We start from the raw sequence: 17,746 nt of genomic DNA on the forward strand, positions 1-17,746 counted from the left end.
ACACTAACATGAACAAAAGCTCTGCTCCTCCATGTGCCTGAGGAAACAAGTGTGTACAAAAACAAACCCTGGATCACCTTATTAAAGTTTTTATTTATTTTATTATTCTTATAGAGCCAGAGAATAATAAAAGTTGACAGTATTTCTGTATAGTACGTGTTCAGTATGTAAATAGCTGAAAGATATATAGTTATCATATTTACCTCATAACAATTATGAAAAGCACCTTTTGCTTAATCGATTCCAGATTACTCGATGCGGATCCGATCGATTTTTCGCCCGGGTATTAGACTTCCTGCGGAACCTTTCCCCTTCCTTTTTGCTGAATGTGTCAGCCATGGCCCCGATTGTGAGTAGTTAAACGCTCAAATAATATGTATAAACACTCTGTAATTTAGCTTGTCTTTGCCACCCACGCAAGTGTATATTATCTGTGACTGTCTGTAGGTGTTTTGTCGACAGTTTAAACCTTTTATTTTGCTTTGTTTTCTGTGTCGGTGAACACCACGTTGGGCTAACTGTTAGTGCTAACGCTAGCTAGCAGCAGTTAACGTGTAAAGTCTGTAAAGTGTAAATGATACAGCTCCATTTTCATCACACTTGATACTTGACATAACCAACAGAGGATTTAATTTCGTATTGTAGCTGTTGTAACTTTACATATGTCGTGATGAGGGGTTGTGTGATTTCGATTTATGCTAACCTTCTTATTTTTTTGTGTCAGAAGAAGCAGGTGGTCAAGAAGCAGGGAGGGAAGAGGAAGAAGCAGATCCTGAAGTTCACCCTAGACTGCACTCACCCTGTTGAAGATGGCATCATGGATGCTGCCAACTTTGTGAGTTGACCATTTCAGACATGAGTGAATTCAGCTAAATAGTCTGTGTCACACACACAACAGACAGTAAAATGTGATTTTGAATAGAAATAATAGGACGATGTGTCACCTGTCCGTGCTTGGTAGAAACCCCCATCTTGTATATATCCAATCTACATCACCTCATTTGTGATGAATCAGATCTGTGTGTGACCTCTTGTGTGCTTAAAACCTCCAGGAGCAGTTCCTGCAGGAGCGCATCAAGGTGAACGGCAAAGCTGGAAACCTTGGAGGTGGCGTGGTGTCCATTGAGAGGAGCAAGAGTAAAATCGCTGTGAACTCTGAAGTTCCCTTCTCAAAGAGGTACAGAATGTAGTGCACCAAGTCAAGCTTCACCAGTTTGTTTTTGCATATCAGGGTCGTGTGTGCAATGCCACAGATACTCAATAATACAACATTTAAAAAACATATACATATAATAAATAGTCTCTGATTTGGTTCCCAGTTTGATTGTGGTCACAAATTAGTGGAAGTCAAGGGTTTGTGGTTTTCCACTAACTGGAGGAGCTGTGGTGAGATGTTGTCTCAGTCCACCCCTGGAAGACTTGGGGCCAGATGCATAAATGATGTGGACACAGAAACATTAGCCTTTATTTCTCCACACATAAACATTCAGACCACTCATAAAGTTTTCTAGAGGCGGTGTGGATGAAATGATGGTGAGATTTAAAACTTTGCTTTTGGTATTTTGTCAAAACTTTAAAAAGCTGTATTTAAGTGACAGTATTTGTTTTTACTTACAGCCATTTGTTCCCTATCAGTGATTTATTTTTTTCCTAAATTTTAAAGTAACCACTGACAGTTTAATCAAACACTGAGAAATACAAACTTGTGAAAACAGCATTCGTGGCAGAGCGGCTGCATTAGGTTGAACAGTGGGGGTAGACGTTAAAACGTCATTGAGGTCTCAAGCTGTCTGCTTGAGTTAGACAGACCACCACCAGAGGGTGACTTTACCACTTCCATCTTTTTATGGAGCACTTGGTATTACCAGTAGTAGAAATCACTGGGAGATATTAACCTCAGTGTGAGCTATCTCTGGGTTTAACTACACGTCTCATTATTCAAGCACTAAAAGAAACTGTGACGTGCAATTAATGGAAGTGGAAAATTAATTATTTCATTTCATTATTTTGACTTAAATACTCAAAGGTTAATGCTGGTTTCCCCTTTTCCCCTCATCTCTTCCAGATACTTGAAGTATCTTACTAAGAAGTATCTGAAAAAGAACAACCTCAGGGACTGGTTGCGGGTTGTGGCCAACACCAAGGAGAGCTATGAGCTGCGCTACTTCCAGATCAACCAGGACGAGGAAGAGGAGGACGAAGATTAAACCTGACAACACATTTAATAAAAATGTTAAAAGGAGAGAAGAAAGTCAGTCTTGTGGTTTCTTTAAAAAACACAACTGTTTACGCACCCAGCGAACTATGAACATGTACATGTGTCATCTGCATTACTGCATTGCTGCATGTTGGTAGAGCCTCTGCAGCCATGTATTAGGTTCCTTATGAAATCGGTGAGATGTGTAGCTTGAACAACAGTTCATCTACATTTAGATTTAATCTAGCCTTATTATAATCTTTTATATTTTTCACAGTATTATTCTGTGGTATTTTTTGGTTCATTTACTAGAATTGAAGTCGCCTGATGCAGGGGGGTCTGCACTAAATCTGTTACGTACACAAACAGAAAATATAATGGACAAAATGAGGGATAAAAAGATCAATGTGCACTCAGCCTATAGTTTATTAGGTACAAAATGCAGTTAAACAACTCTGCAGTAAACTACAGTTCATTAAGGTGATAATTGTGTTGTTGGAGAGGTGCTTCTTTTGCAAACAGCAGTTTGTGGTGCAGTAGAGCTGAATCTCATTATATACTGACAGGTGTTTCCAGGTGGGACCAGGCTAAATAAGGGAAACACCTCTCCACATAATGCAGTGCAGTCTCCTGCTCATGCTCATACAGTTGAATCAACACGTCGTTAAAGCTGTTTCGACAAAATCGGAACATTAACGCCTTCGTGGAGCAGGAATCACTGCAGGACTTGTGCTTTTGGCTGCATTGGTTTCAGATTAGTAAAACCAATAAACAGCCAAATGAGTGTAATTACAAAATGAGCTGCAAAAAGGTGCAATTTGACAAAAAAAAAAAAAAAACTCCACTGCAGCATGAGCAGTCGGGACACTTCCAGCTCTTGATTTAAGTATTTTGAAACATTAAGTGAAGTTGAAGCTGCTGCTCTCTGTGGGGCATCCTGTGTTACAGCTGTGGTAACCTTGACAACAGTTAGACCACTGGCAGCCAGGACTCCTCTCCCAGCATGCAGTCATCAGGCTGCACTTGTGTGTTTTTGCAGGGAGGAAGTGGAACTTTGCAGAATGAAGGAACAGTCGCTGTTTTGCACCTTTGCTCTTTGGAGCATTCATTAAAAGACAGTAAGGTGTTAATTAGTACACAGCCCCCCCCCTAAATAAATAAATAAATAAATAAATGTGTTTTTATTTTTACCCACACACAGAATTCATATTTAGATTAAATGCAGTAAGTGAACAGTGAAGCAGCTGTGAGAGAAAGCACAAGAAGTTTCTGTCCCAATTCTCCGGACTTCCAAAAGGAGACGGGCAGGCGACAGGAGCGGGACCGGAGCCGCCTGGAAACCGCACATGGTGCCGCCGCTCGGCGCGTTTCTCCCCTCCGCTACTAGTTGAAGTGGTAACTAGGAGAGCATGACTAACTAGTTGTGGGTGAAATTATGGGATGTATCGTCATGGCAACAGACCAGACGTCACAATCTGGGCATGTGTGTTCCATTTTTGTCTTTCTTATTTTTCACACTGGAAGACCTGGATAGAGATCAGTGGAAAAAGTGTTAATGTATTTTTATTATTATTATTATTATTATTACTTTTAACTCCCGGAGAGAAAATACAAGAGCCACTGCAGAAAAATAAATGTTATTTTATTTCATTTCTTTTTTTTTTTTTTTTTTTTTCCACAGAGCGACGTTTCTTTTTGGGTGAAGAAAGAGACTGGGCTGCGGCGCCTGGAGGGTTAACTTTCAGTATTCTCAGTCTAAAAGGGGGTTTGGGGGCTATGAGATAAAGATGCCGGGGTCGCTGAGTAATGAAGACGAGGGACAGGACGACATGGATTTTGAAGACGATATGCCAGGTGAGGGAAAGGGGGGAGGCGGGGTGTCCTTCAAATTATTTTGCGCCGCTACGCCTTGAATGCGGGGAAAAGGGCTTGTCCTGCGTTCCTGAGCCCAGAGAGGAGGAGGGGTGGGGTGCAATAAGCACAGTCATGCTATTTTTTGCTTCTTCTTCTTGCACGACCTAGTGTCTTTAAGGTGGGAACGGGTTTTTTTTATTTGAGGATTTGGCTTCGGCTGTCCTCACATGCAGCTTGATGTTTTTTTGTTTTTTTTTTTTTTTTGGTGGGGGGGGGGGGACGATGATGAAAACCCTGCTTCATGGCTCCTGTGGGCTGGTTTTTCCTGCACGGGCTGCATGCATGTTCGAGTGAATGGCCTTAGTTGAAGTCCAGAAACAATAAGTTTGCCTCGGTGATGTCTCGTTTGCTGCATAGTACGTGTGCTTTTTGTGCCAAAGCCACAACATCCGTGTTCGTCTTGCAGGAGATGCGCCGCTCGCTCGCACTTGAGATCAGGAGGCAGCTCCAACTTTAATTCTTTTTTTTTTTTTTTTCCAGCACTGCATGGTCGCAGAGGTGTGAAAGCCACGTGTAGATGGCTACAGTAAACAGGGCTCGTCCATTGTGGTGCTCGGCACCGTTGATGACCATGATTAGGTCGTTTCTAGCCTGTGCACCAGCTGAAATTACCTGTAACCCACATTTTGTCACGGAGCATGGAGGCTTTCAGCAATCCAAATCAGTTCAGTCCTTCCAGTGGCTGGAAAATGAATCTGTCAACAGCTCTGGCAGTAAATCAGTAATCAGTACGTGCCATATTCTGTCTTCAGTATTGAAGACACATATGATCTTAAGATCCCTTCATTACACAAGAAGCCTCATGCCATCATATTGTTTCTAAGTTTGTCTCTGACAAGTGTTCCTGCACCTATTGATCCTCCTTCCCAAAATTACACAGTCAAACACCTCATGCAGGCAGTTAGTTGGGGAAATCCCGATGACAGTGCCTTAATAGAGTCAAACAAACATTTTCTCAAGTGTTGCATGACGACTTTTGCTCCTCTGGTCGTGAATCAGTGCTGGGACGTGCTTTTCTTTAACTGCCATGCTCATATGATTTGTACTGCGAACTGGGGGGGTGCCTGTCGTGTGTTAGTGACCGAGGTGCCCTACTGTTGCATCCTACTGGGCAGAGAAGGCAGACATCTTTATAACTCTTTTTAGTCCCGCAGCTCGCTCTGAGCATCAGCTGAATTGATGACTTGATGTCAAGGGCGAGACTAAAACGATGCTGCTTTGCCCTCTACTTCCCTTTCACATCACATTGTTTAGAAAAGTTTGTGTAGATGTAGGTCAAATTACATTTTTTCCCTATGAATCTTTGCTCAGTAACAAAGTAGAAACATGTTTTTTGTGAAAATCTGAAAATCAGAAACAGAACTCTCTCACTTACAGAGGTATTCAGTCTCTTAATTCATGACTTTATCGAAGCTCCAGCTGTTATAGCTACGATTCTACTTGGGTACATGCTGCACTTGGGAAGTTTATCCCAATCTTCCTCACACATCCTGTCACGCTCCAGCAGACTGGATGGGAAGCTGCTGTGAACTGCCACCTTCAGGTCTCTCCTGATGTCCTAAGGAGTTTTGAGTCTGAGCTTTGGTCCATCTGCCCTCCTGCTCCTTACATTGCGTTTTTTAATTTAATATAATGACCAGATGGAATAATAGGCTGTAGTGCGACCTTAACTCTATAGCGCTGTCTTGGCTGCATTCTTTGGATCATTGGACCTCATGCGAGAACCACTCGTACGAACAGATTCATCCTGTGTTGCATGTGGAAGCAATTTAAGAAAACGAGTGGCATTCATTCATTTTCTTTAGAATTTTCCTTATGCAAAAACTGGCTCTAAATACATTCGTAAGTCACTTTGTATTTGATTTTTTTAATTGAAGAACAGTGTTAATGTCTGTCACATGTGAGTTAAGCATTGAAAAGTCAGCAGTATTCACGAGGCTGCCCTGCACATAAAACAGATAATTCTTTTTCTATGTATAAACCTGGTTAATATGTGCAAACTACTCTGTGAAGGTGTGCAGCAGAAAGAGAGAGAGCGAAAGAAAAGAGAGGGAGAAACAGAGACGAGTTGAGCAGTTGAGGCATCATGTGACTGCCAGCCATAGCCTGAGGGAGAACACGAGCACTGATGTGTGTCCCCAATAACGCAGTAGTTGGTTAAACATGTTTGAGGAAGGAAAGGTGCAATTGATTATGGCAGATGAGTGAAGATACATGAGTAGTGATCCAGTTTGAAAAATCAAAACCTTTTCACGTGTCATTCCAAACTGCTTTATGGGCGCCTTCATCTAATTTTGTATTTTTGGTGCTGTTTGCTGTCAACATATCAAAGGATTGAATGAACTGAAGTTGTATTAAGCTTTTTGTTGATACATTAATTAACTGATTGTATATTTGTACTAAGCAGAATGCACTGTTATCTTTTCATTAACCATGATACAGTGACGCAAATCCATTGTTATGCTGCTGATACAGGAAGCAGATTTCACACGGTTTGCGACCCCCATCAACAGGCATCAAAGTGACAGACAAGGCCAGGAGTCTGGGTCAGATGTTTCCCAGCATCAAGATGCTTCCATGCAATTAAAACATCCCGTTCTAGTGAGCCTAAACGCTATTCTATCACAGCCTTTATTTGTTGTGGCACATAAAGTGTCCTAATTCCCTTTGTTTCACTCTGGGTGCTTACACTGTCACAGATTGTTCCTTTGTGTTTTCTGTTTTAATTGTTTTGTTCTTCCCTAAAATTGAAAGATTATCATGGGCTTTTGTGTGCCTACAAATGTTATCCCCAGTTGGAAAGGGGTCTATTTTTGGATCCCTCACTGTGGAAGTTGACACCATTTTTTCCTCCTGCGCGTGCACGTAGCCAAACCATGAAAGATGCTTTTTTGAAAATGTGTATGTGCAGATGAGCGCTGCTGCATTCTGCTCTGTTTTTATCTCTGCGTTATGTTGCACACATTATGCTCTTGTGCATACATCATCTATAACAGATATGATTTTAATGATGCTATTTGGGCTTTATCCTTCCATCACTTTGATGAGCACATTTTCTAATAATAGTCCATGGATGTCTTTGTCTAAAGGCGTTTGAGGCCTGAGCTGTAAGCACTCAATCAATGAAGAAAGAAAACTCTTTCTCATTCCTCCTTTGTGGCGAGCAATGCTGGGCAACATTAAGTGGGTATTTCCACACAGGGGCCAACAGAGAAAGGGCTAATGTGCTTTCCAGTAAACTCTGACTTCCTTATTTGGGATTCGCTCATGAATCTCCCTTCTAATGGTTCAGTCTATCGGCCAAGTCCTTACAGGAAGGTCAGAACTGTGTCTGTGCCAACCATCCACCATGCAGAAGTCTTGTATGCCAAGTAGACCTTTGGTCCTCTTTCTAACAGAATCTGGTGCCAGACTTCTCTGTGCCACATGACTGAGTGACCTTCCCCCCCCCCTTCAAACACCTGGCACAGGCTGGTCCACTCACCAAGCAGAAAGATTATTTTTCCCCATATGGCTTCCCCTTCAGGGACGTTATAGGCCATTTACTGTGGACAGGGTGAGGATTATAAGGCAATACAGCTGTTAAACACGGAGGGAAGTAGCTGAAATAGAGTCTTTTACTCATATCTACAAATTCTGCATCAGTCAGACAGTCGGCAGCATCTCCACTGAACTTTCTGCCCATCTACTTGATGTGTGCGGGCATGTTGAGATGTTTCAGTCAGGACCAGCATCGTGATCTCCGCAACCACAAAGCGATTATGGCTAAAAAACAAAAAAACAAAAAGGCTTTTGCTTCATTTCCTCGTGTGCATGTAATTGAACTTTCAAACCCCGCGTCGGTAACATCACATCACATCACCACTGTCAAGTTTGAATGATTTATTGTGCAAGTAGCAGAGCGTGGGAGACACAGTCTGCTATGATTTGGTGGCTCTCATCAGTGATGTGTGGTCAACCCGTCAATCACAGATTCACCACAGAAAGAAAGGGGTAAGAGTGATAGACTGAGCACTTTCTGTAGTCTGGGAGCGTCTCCATGTACATCTGATCCGTGTCGTCATCCGTGTGTCTAATAGAGATGTAAGGCTTGCTGTGCTGCCATCACGGTTTGCCTAGCAGGCTGCTAACATACATTAGAGACATAAAAGAGCTCCCTGTTTGCGATACTGAATACATAAACTCAAGGCTTTTTTTAGAAAGTCGTGAGTCTGTGCTCGAGCTAGAAAGAAGAAAGCAACAAAAGTACCAAACAGGCAGATTAATACTGATGAATGATGTTGTCAGTGAGCAGCTGTACTGTTCACATTTGGCCATGTAAAGCACACGTTAGGACAGAATAACACGTTTAATCTGGTGGTCAGAGGTAAAACAATGAGCCTCTGATTAAAGCTTCGGAGTCACTGATCTGTATATACTGTATTATGTGTGTGTGTGTGTGTGTGTTTGGGGGGGGGGGGTACCTCCTGCTAGCCTCGCTAAATAGAGGATAAGTGGTTGGTGAGGTTTGTGTGTCTACTACACAGGAATCCCTCCTCCCCAATCTCTCACTCCAGCTACCCAGGGGAGTGGTAGACTGCAGGGCGAGTGTCGGCTGATTGACTCTGATACATGTGCTGCATATTTCATGCCCTCCGGTCTGTCTGCGTGAGATGCAGAGAGCGAGGGAGACACGCGGACACATAGACCGAAAGGGACAGAAAGAGCGTCGGAGACCGAGATCACGCCGGCCTCTACAGGGCAGTTGCATCCTGTGTGTGTCCCTGCGCGTGTCTCTTTATAGTGATGTATTGTCTCCATTACTTACTCCTCTGTGACCCACTATGACATCAGTGAAGTCTGCTGCGCTCAGCAGTCAGCATGTTTTTACACAGCAGCTTTGAGACCCTGCAGCTGACAACCAGCAGCAGGTCGCTTTAGTCCCAGCAAGCATTAAAGGCAGGAGATATGCTCAGTATACCTCAGTAGTCCTCCAGGGAGTTCCCATTTAGCGGCAGGGCAGGCGCTCCACCTAGTTGTGCTTTGACAGCTAAAGTTGATCCACACTCAGTGATGTGTGATTATGAGGTTTATTTTGCCAAGTGCTCCTGTTGGTCTGACACCAATTCATCATTTTTATTTTCAAGCTTACGGGATTTTTCATGCGCTGTACTTTCACTGAATGCTAGACCTGCAATTAATGAGTCTTTGGATATTCAGTTCATCTTTTTGATTAATCACTTTGTGTGTTCAGAAAACCGTAACATACTGTAGTCCCAAAGATAGTCAATTTACAAAAGCTTAAAGCTGCAAAAGAACTCCTTCTATTTTACATGCTAGAACCAATTCTTTGTTATTTTAATTTGCTTAACAACTTAAACAAGTTTTCCCTTTAAAAAGAATATTAATTAATAAATTGTTGCTTAATTTATGTCATTTGATGTCAAAACTATTGAAGTCAATTCAGCACCACAGTCAAACTGTACAGGCTCATCATCACTGTATTGGATGGAAACTTTTTAATAAATTTTATCCCCAAGCAGATAATGTTGTTGTGTCTGTGTCCAGATGAGGATGACGAAGGTGAGCGCCACACCGTGCCCCTCACACCCCTCGACAGCTTCTTCTCTGACGACGACTCCCTCAAACAACAGAAGAAGAAGAAGCCCAAAAAGATGAAAGAGGGGAAAATGCCCAAAGTTAAGAAGAGGAAAAAGGAGGTAAGGTGTGATTCTCACTTGAGACCATCTGTCGTGACCTCGGACACAAAAGACTGGCAGGTTTTTTGGCTCAGGCTGTACTCCACGTTCTCTATTTCTCAACCCATTGCTCTTTTGATGTCTCTGCAATTGGATCAAAGGTGTATTTTGGCTGCTGGGCTGCCTCTGTAATCTAAATGAGAGGCAGTGGACTGTCTCAGGCCTAGAGGAGGCTGGCAGCAGCGTCGCTGTCATTGCCAGTGTAAGCTGTGGGCACCAAGTGCCAGTTTAGAGTGTAGATTTGTGCCTGTGGTGCTGGTGCTGATCGCAGGGACTGTAGGTCAGAAGTAGAGCGTTTGTGCCAGCCTAGCCGTGGGTGTCGGATATGTGACGGAGCACAGTCGATGCTAGAGTCTCCGACATTTAGAGAAAAGGCTGCATTAAACGCGCTCAGCATCATCACTAGTGACTCAATCTAACCAGATTTGTTTAATTAGAATCTCTAATTTAATAACTAATCTGTAGAGAACTTAGTTGAACAGCAGCCAATGAGGTGTTGAAGTAATGGTGAGCGCTAAAATGTTATGTACAGTCGCACAGATTTCAGTTGAATGTAAAGTTTGCCCTCTTCAACACTATCTCCTGCCAACTGAGGGAAACATGAGGCGGTTAAATCCTCACCACTTGTTCACTAACAAGTTGCGTCTGTAGGCAGGTGGCATACAGGTACAGCACTGTCTGTTGTTGTTGTTTTTTTTGCAGACAAAGCTTCTGGCTGTGGCACGAAACATGCTGGATCAGAGCAAAGTTTCCATACTGTGTTGAGGACTGTTTCATTTTACCTTTCCCGTACCTGAAGTTAATGTGGTGTAACACTGGAAAAACAAAATGACCTTAAGGGGGTTAAAAGTTCAAACACGCTGCTTATATATAGTACATTATCTGTGGGTGTGAAACTTTGAGGCACATCTTTCATTAATAGATAATATTCATTAGTGCTTTAAAAGGAATCTGATGAAAAACAAAAAGGCCGCCTGTTGTGAAGTCCGCTCTCATGTTGCTAGAAACAAAACCTCATGTGTTTCTGCTTTTTCCTGAAACTTTTGCCAAACCCAGAAGCTATCATCACTTTCTCTCGAGTGATTACAGGAATTCACTGTATTCCCAGTGTGTTTCCCGCCTGTATTGGCGATGGCTTTAACAGTGTCACTGACATAGCCAGGATGTTCCCCTCTGCTGACTGGAGATGCCAGCAGTGCTGTGAGGAGCTTGGCTGGCCAGGCTGCCACCCGGCCCTTTGGCTGCTTGTGGTAAACACAGAGCTCTGGGTCTCGCTGAGCTAATGAGGGGGGGACTCCCTCTAACACTCTCCTCTCTTACACACACAGACTCTGCTCTGTATTCTCCTCTTCCTCCTTCTCCTCTTGTCTCTCACACGTATCACCTCGCTTTGCCCTGTCCATGATGCAACTGCTTTCTTTCTTTCTTTCTTTCTTTCTTTCTTTCTTTCTTTCTTTCTTTCTTTCTTTCTTTCTTTCTTTCTTTTATTGTCTTCCTATTATTTCCCTCCCACTGAGGAGTCATTGCTGCTGTAATTTAGTTCCAATCACTCCCTAAAGGTTGGTGTCAGACAGGGGCCAAATGTCAATTGGGGTCAGACACTGTCAGTGGCACATCCTGTGCTTGGGTCAGAGCTACTGTAGGGAGAAATGGTAGCCAGGGAGACGTGTACTCGCCTTCTTCGTCTCGTCTGCTGTGAAACAAAGGCACCGTATAGACATGAAGGAGTATTCCATCTTCTAGTCTGCGAAATGCATGGAGAGCCGTTCACTTAACTGGGAGAAAAAGAGGCTCGAGTTTGGCCATAATAAAATCTCCAGAAGTGTGCGGGAGCTGCCTGCAGCTTTCGTATTTTGCTCGTTTGAGATGAGTCTCTGTGTTGTCCTTTCGGGGATTGTGAGTCAACATAGAGCTGTTGCTAATTTCTGAAAAAGAGACGAGGTCGTTGTATTGGAGTCTTCTTGAAGCAGTGTTTCGTCTCACAGATTCTGTTGAATATCCACTTCTTTGCTCATTTGATTTTGTGCTGTAGCGTCCTTTGCACTCTCCCTAAGGCAGAGCCATTATGGAGAGACATCTAATTTGATTACGTTATCAGTACTTATCTGATTTGCTTCCCTCTGAAAGTAGAGCCACTCTGACACACTGTTTATTGCTGCCAGTGTCCTGTTTAGACCTCTGATTTGTATATAACATTGAACTGTGGGACATGAGGAGGTTGTTGCTCAGTACTACCTTCTTTTTACAGTTGCTCGCAACAGTGGTTCTGCTTCTTTGCTTTTTCCTCCTCCATCTCCATCTCCACCTCCACTCCCATCCCCCATCCACAATCTTCAATTTACTCTCTCTCTCTCCTTCTTCTTATGCATAAATGAGATTTGTCTAGACTGGTGCTGGAGCACCAGCTCTGCAACCACAGGCCTCTGCATAACAAGCTCGTTATGCAAACGTGTCTGATTGGATGGCGCCGTTCCATTGGCTGCCACTGTGATAGAGTGTGTGTGTGTGTGTGTGTGTGTGTGTGTGTGTGTGTTGGAGTGGGGGGGGGGGGGGGGGGGGGGCAAGGATAGAAAGAAAGAGTGAGAGAGACAGAGAGAGAGAAACAGAAAGGGGGAGCAGTTGAGAGAGAGAGAGAGAGAGTGACAGTGAGAAAATAATGGGGTGGTGGGGGGGCTATTAGATGTGAGGGAGAGAAAGTGAGAGAAAAGGGAGGCGTGCGGGTGTGTGTGTGTGTGTGTGGGGGGGGGGGTGAGCTCTGATAAAGAGAGAGAAAACTAGGAGGAGAGAGACAGAGAAAGAGAGCTAGAGCCAGACAGTGCTCAAATTTGGTCACCATGGCAACACAACCAGGCTGCTAGTAGGGTTGGCGGGCGCTGCGGCAACGTGAGCCTTTCCACTGCGCTACAGAGCAAAACGCCTGCAAGTCTCTCCACGGATCCACACAGGCCTGCTGAGCAACAGGCAGCGAGCAGACCACAAAGCCGCTGTGCACTAATTCACTCCTTAGTGTGTGGACACACGTGTGCGTGCACGGACACATACGTTCTGTACATACACACACACACACACACATCCGAAGGCATACACACCAGCGCACGAGGAAAGAAGCACACACAAAGAGAAGGAGATTAAAAAAATATCACCACACTCACACACACACTCACAAAAATTTGACTTTAGATCAAAGGCAGAGAAAAAAACACACACCCACTCGCAACATATATAGATTCATGCACAAAAAAGATGCACATGCACGCTTGCACATGTACACTAGACACACAATCCATTAAGTGAGGAGTGCATAATGAGCGACTTTGTCCTCTCCCTCTCTCTTACTCACACTATCACGAGCATGCACCACTGAATTTGTTCATATGCAACACTCTTGATCACACAAACAACACCTGTTAACTGTTAAATCCATACAGCCGTCCAGATGTCTCACATTAAACAGGCAGAATGAAGCTCGGGCTACAGATGAGCTCTGCGCTGTGATTGGCTGCACCACCTGAGGCGTTCTGTTTCTTGGTTTAGTCTGTTGTTGAAGCACATGTACAAGGTGAAGGTGCTTCACACGTCTGACCCCTCATCGACTAACTGTTCATATAATTCAATAGTTTATATACTGATAAATACTAATTATAATATTAATGAAGCAGCGACACTTTGGAATGATGTAATTTAATTAATGCAGATGAAATCAAGTCGATGCTTGTATTCAAAGTGCTTTATAGTACACTGACTGCATATGCTGTTAGCGTGGGTGGCCTCTGTGGGAGCTCTAATCCCTAGCGGTGGCAAAATTAATGCCATGCTTGTTTGCCCTGAGTTTCATATTTTAATTAGCCCCGCTTTTTATCACTTGACGTTAAGTCTGGCGCAGACGATAGCTCTTAACTTCTTTTGTCATATCAGTGGTAAAATCCGAACCTAAACTTAGTTGTAACCCAGGAATCTGGCTTTGATGCTCACTTCAGTCATGTCCTGAGCTGAAGTGAGATTCAAAGCTAGATTCTGCTAGTTTACATTTATAAAAATAGATGTTTTGGCAGGAGCAAGTCAAAGATAAACTGCATGGATTTAGTTTTCAGTCAGTAAAAATAGAAATAGATTTAAAAGTATTTCAAATCTGTATCTGTTCCAGTCCGTGAGCATCATGTAGCACGATCCACATGCTCATGTGCTGCTACAGATCAACACATGAACAGTTTACATGATGTTTATGTGTCCTTGTGCAAATGCCTCAGGGAGGAATCCAGGCAAGAGTTGACAGCGACCTGGATGAGACCTCAGAGGTGGAGGAGGAACGGGAGCGTCCAGAAATAGGCTCAGAAAGTGAGAGCAGCATGTACGGCCCCACCAAGAAGAAAAAGAAGAAACCGAAGGAGAAGAAGGAGAAAAAGCCCAGGAAGAAGAAGAGAGACGAAGAAGATGATGATGATGACGACGACGATGGGAACATGAAAGTAGGTCCATGTCCGTGGTGTTGACACAGACCATACCTTCAGGCCCCTAAGGTGTTTATTTCATATACACAACCTAGTGCCATATATATATATATATAAATAAAATGAATGAATTCATTCACGTTACCGTTTACAATCAACTGAAATTTTAGCTCTGTGGAGACTTTTTGCAAATTCCCACTTGAGAGGAGTTTTATAGATAATTTTATAAGTTTTATAGATTTTGTATGTGTATCTCTAAATTTGACTACTTTGGGTTACACATTACATTCATGTTTTATTTACTTAACTCCTCAGGAACCCAAGTCGTCCAGTCAGCTGATGCAGGAGTGGGGTCTTGAGGATGTTCAGTATGGCTTCACTGAGGACGACTATAAGACGATCACCAACTACAAGGCTTTCAGCCAGTTCCTCAGGCAAGCATCTCATTTTGCGTCTGGATAATCTTCCCATGTTAAACTGCTCTGTTCTGTTTCTGTGGATAGTCCCTCACTGAGAGACTTGCAGCAAAATCTCCACAGTGAGTCTAGAGTGTGGTGTGACGAGCAAACACTGCTCTTTTTGTTTGAGCTAGAAAGCTCGGCTGTTGGTATAAAGAGTCTGTCTCACCTGGGGCTGTCTGGCTCGACTAAGCCTCTGCTCCAACAAAGTGGAGCACGAGCTCCTGCAGTGCCCTCTGTGAGTAGTCAGCTGCTTACTGGATGCCTGTGACAGCCAGGAGGCTCTGGGACTCAGTGCTCTGACCCACTATCTTTCATAGGCCAGCGTGCCAAACCTCAAGCTGTTGCCTGACAAATCACAAACATGACATACACACAGCAAAGCTGGGAGAACAAAAATTAAGGGGCAGTGGTTTGTCAGCAAATCAAGACCCAGTTCCCTCCAGTGCTAAGGGAAGCAGGGATTACATCAACAGGAATCAGGGGTGGCATAATAAAGCTGCTGTTGTTGTCTCCTCTCCCCTGGTTTTTCTCAGGCCTCTCATTGCCAAGAAGAACCCGAAGATTCCCATGTCAAAGATGATGACAGTGTTAGGGGCCAAGTGGCGAGAGTTCAGTGCCAACAACCCGTTCAAAGGCGCATCTGCCACTGCTGTGGCCGCTGCTGTGGCTGCCGCTGTGGAAACGGTTACCGTGGCACAGCCAACGTCTGTCAGCAGCAGCCAGCCGAGCTCTCAGTTGGGGCCAGTCAAAAAAGCCAAAACCAAAGAGGGAAAGGGTAAGGCGTATTGAACTGTGACAGAACGCATATTTTTAGAAATAACAGCCGGGACAGCGCTCGGCTAACGCGCCCGCGTCTCTGTGTTGCAGGACCAGGTGTGAGAAAGAGAAACAAGACTGTGAAGGAGGTGAAGAAGAAACCGAAGCCGAAGAAGACTAAATCAAAGTCGGGACAAAGTGGGAAGAAGAAGAAAGCGTCCTCGGTACATTTCGTTTTTCTGCTGCACAGTTTTCTCTCACCTCATTCATCCTCTCAGCCTCTGCGCGAGTGTGTGTTTTCAATGACATCAAAGTGACCAGACTGTTTACCGCACTTACTGTGAAACTTATTTGAATTCTTTGTGTTGCTCGGAGCTCTTTAGTTTGCATGTATGCTTTTCCAGAGTGAGGAGGACTTCCTGGAGGAGTCAGACTTTGATGACATCAGCATCCACAGTGCCTCTGTGCTTTCTGATACCTCAGGGGCCGCCACCAAGAAAAAGGCCCGACGTGGGCGGAAAAAAAGGAAAAGTATGTTTACTGTCTGCACTTGCTGTGCTCTGTGGTGTGTGTTTTCCCTCCAAAATCCCACTGAAATCCCTCAGATCCACACTGTTTGATTATGGGTAATGAGGAAATTAAAACGCGTTTTTTTTTTCTTGCTTTTATTTATTTTGGGAATGTTTTCTAAATGCTGTTCCTCAGCAGTTGTTGCCCTCACCGTCACTGAGAGACTCGTTCCCATTTAGAGGCCGCTCATTATCGCGTGTAAACAGTTTAACTCTTCACACGCTTACTTATTGGGCAGCTGCAGCCTGTCCGTATTTGGGTATTCACCTCTTTATTTTCCCGTCTCCAGAGGAGGATGGTGATGGCTATGAGACAGACCACCAGGACTACTGTGAGGTTTGCCAGCAGGGTGGGGAGATCATCCTGTGTGACACCTGTCCCCGAGCCTACCACCTGGTCTGTCTGGACCCCGAGCTGGAAAAGGCCCCCGAGGGCAAATGGAGCTGTCCACACTGTGTGAGTAGATTAGTTAGATGGTGGAGTCTTTAGATGCACAGCTGCTTTTTAGCCACAGACGCTTGAATCAAGGACTTGACCGTTTATTGTAAACGGTTAAACAGTTGGATTTGGCTCTGTTGTTAGAGGGAGGTCTCAAAGGGTGTATGCAGAACAAGAATCCTGCTAATCCTCCCATTTAAACATGCAGATAATGAACAGAGTCGCAGTCAAGCTGTGTTCACGCTGTACCACTGCATTTCAACGAGACTCAAATGCCCTTTGACCCTTGTGACAGGATATCAAAGTTTTAATGATGTGATTTTCATCATAAAAAGATAAATATCATCTTAATGTAATTAGTTTTGCAATATTTCCTAATTATCCTTAAAGTATTAATGTGACTTGTCTATAATTGACCACAAAAAGGTGCATTAACTTTATGTAGCACTATGTAACCTACCGCGCAAACTGTGGCTCTCAGGAGAAGGAGGGAATCCAGTGGGAGGCCAAAGATGAGGAGGAGGATGAGGAGGAGGCGGCAGGTGAGGAAGAGGATGACCACATGGAGTTTTGTCGAGTGTGCAAAGATGGAGGAGAGCTGCTGTGTTGCGACACCTGCCCATCTTCCTACCACATTCACTGCCTCAACCCGCCTCTGCCCGAGATACCCAACGGAGAGTGGCTGTGTCCTCGCTGCATGGTGAGTCGAGGCTGCATCCAGATGCCAGGCTCAGTTTTCTGAGATGCTCATTGATCTTCTGTACATTTGACAGCATCTGAGCAGGACATTGTATGAAGAGTTCTTCAAAAATGTACGTATCTGTTTAACAAAGACACAGATTTTTTGTTTAACATCATCTTCCGTTACAGTGTTGGATTTCAACAGTGACCTCTGTGGAAACGATGGTGCTGTGGTGTCAGAAGGGAAATCTGCATAGTACACAGTGATTCATAGTAATATAAAGTACATGTGGCAACAGAGGATGGTCGTCATAATATCGGTATGATTATGAGATCATTTGTGATCTGATGAGAGAAACAGCAGTGCTCATTAGGGAGCTTTACTCTGTGTATTAATATGATCTAAAATTACTGATATTATATTGCATTATTTGTTTATGTGAAGGGTATTAGGACTTTCTACATATATCTGCAGCTTTACGTGTGATGAGGGAAGACCAAGGTCCCATTTACCTCCTCTGCCTGCTCTGACTCTTCCCTCAT

At 43.8% G+C, this 17,746-nt stretch overlaps 2 protein-coding genes across 2 annotated transcripts in view; both read left to right on the forward strand.

Annotated features, from left to right (window-relative positions):
• Positions 1–265: 265 nt before the first annotated feature.
• rpl22 (ribosomal protein L22) lies at positions 266–2,255 on the forward strand. Its single transcript, XM_026349449.2, has 4 exons — positions 266–349; positions 725–835; positions 1,053–1,177; positions 2,066–2,255. Exons 1-4 carry the CDS (start codon positions 338–340, stop codon positions 2,205–2,207), a joined length of 390 nt encoding a protein of 129 aa, XP_026205234.1. The 5' UTR covers positions 266–337; the 3' UTR covers positions 2,208–2,255.
• Positions 2,256–3,634: 1,379 nt separating this feature from the next.
• Positions 3,635–17,746, forward strand: part of chd5 (chromodomain helicase DNA binding protein 5) — a 30,949-nt gene continuing 16,837 nt past the window's right edge. Inside the window, exons 1-10 of the mRNA XM_026349940.1 lie at positions 3,635–3,680; positions 3,879–4,051; positions 9,659–9,810; positions 14,097–14,315; positions 14,613–14,731; positions 15,292–15,533; positions 15,626–15,738; positions 15,919–16,045; positions 16,374–16,540; positions 17,004–17,222. Of these exons, the coding sequence (XP_026205725.1) occupies positions 3,985–4,051; positions 9,659–9,810; positions 14,097–14,315; positions 14,613–14,731; positions 15,292–15,533; positions 15,626–15,738; positions 15,919–16,045; positions 16,374–16,540; positions 17,004–17,222 (1,425 nt within the window). The 5' untranslated portion in view covers positions 3,635–3,680; positions 3,879–3,984. The remainder of the gene's footprint in view (positions 3,681–3,878; positions 4,052–9,658; positions 9,811–14,096; positions 14,316–14,612; positions 14,732–15,291; positions 15,534–15,625; positions 15,739–15,918; positions 16,046–16,373; positions 16,541–17,003; positions 17,223–17,746) is intronic.

This window comes from Anabas testudineus, chromosome 5 (assembly GCF_900324465.2).
Source record: "Anabas testudineus chromosome 5, fAnaTes1.2, whole genome shotgun sequence".
Classification (NCBI taxonomy): domain Eukaryota; kingdom Metazoa; phylum Chordata; class Actinopteri; order Anabantiformes; family Anabantidae; genus Anabas; species Anabas testudineus.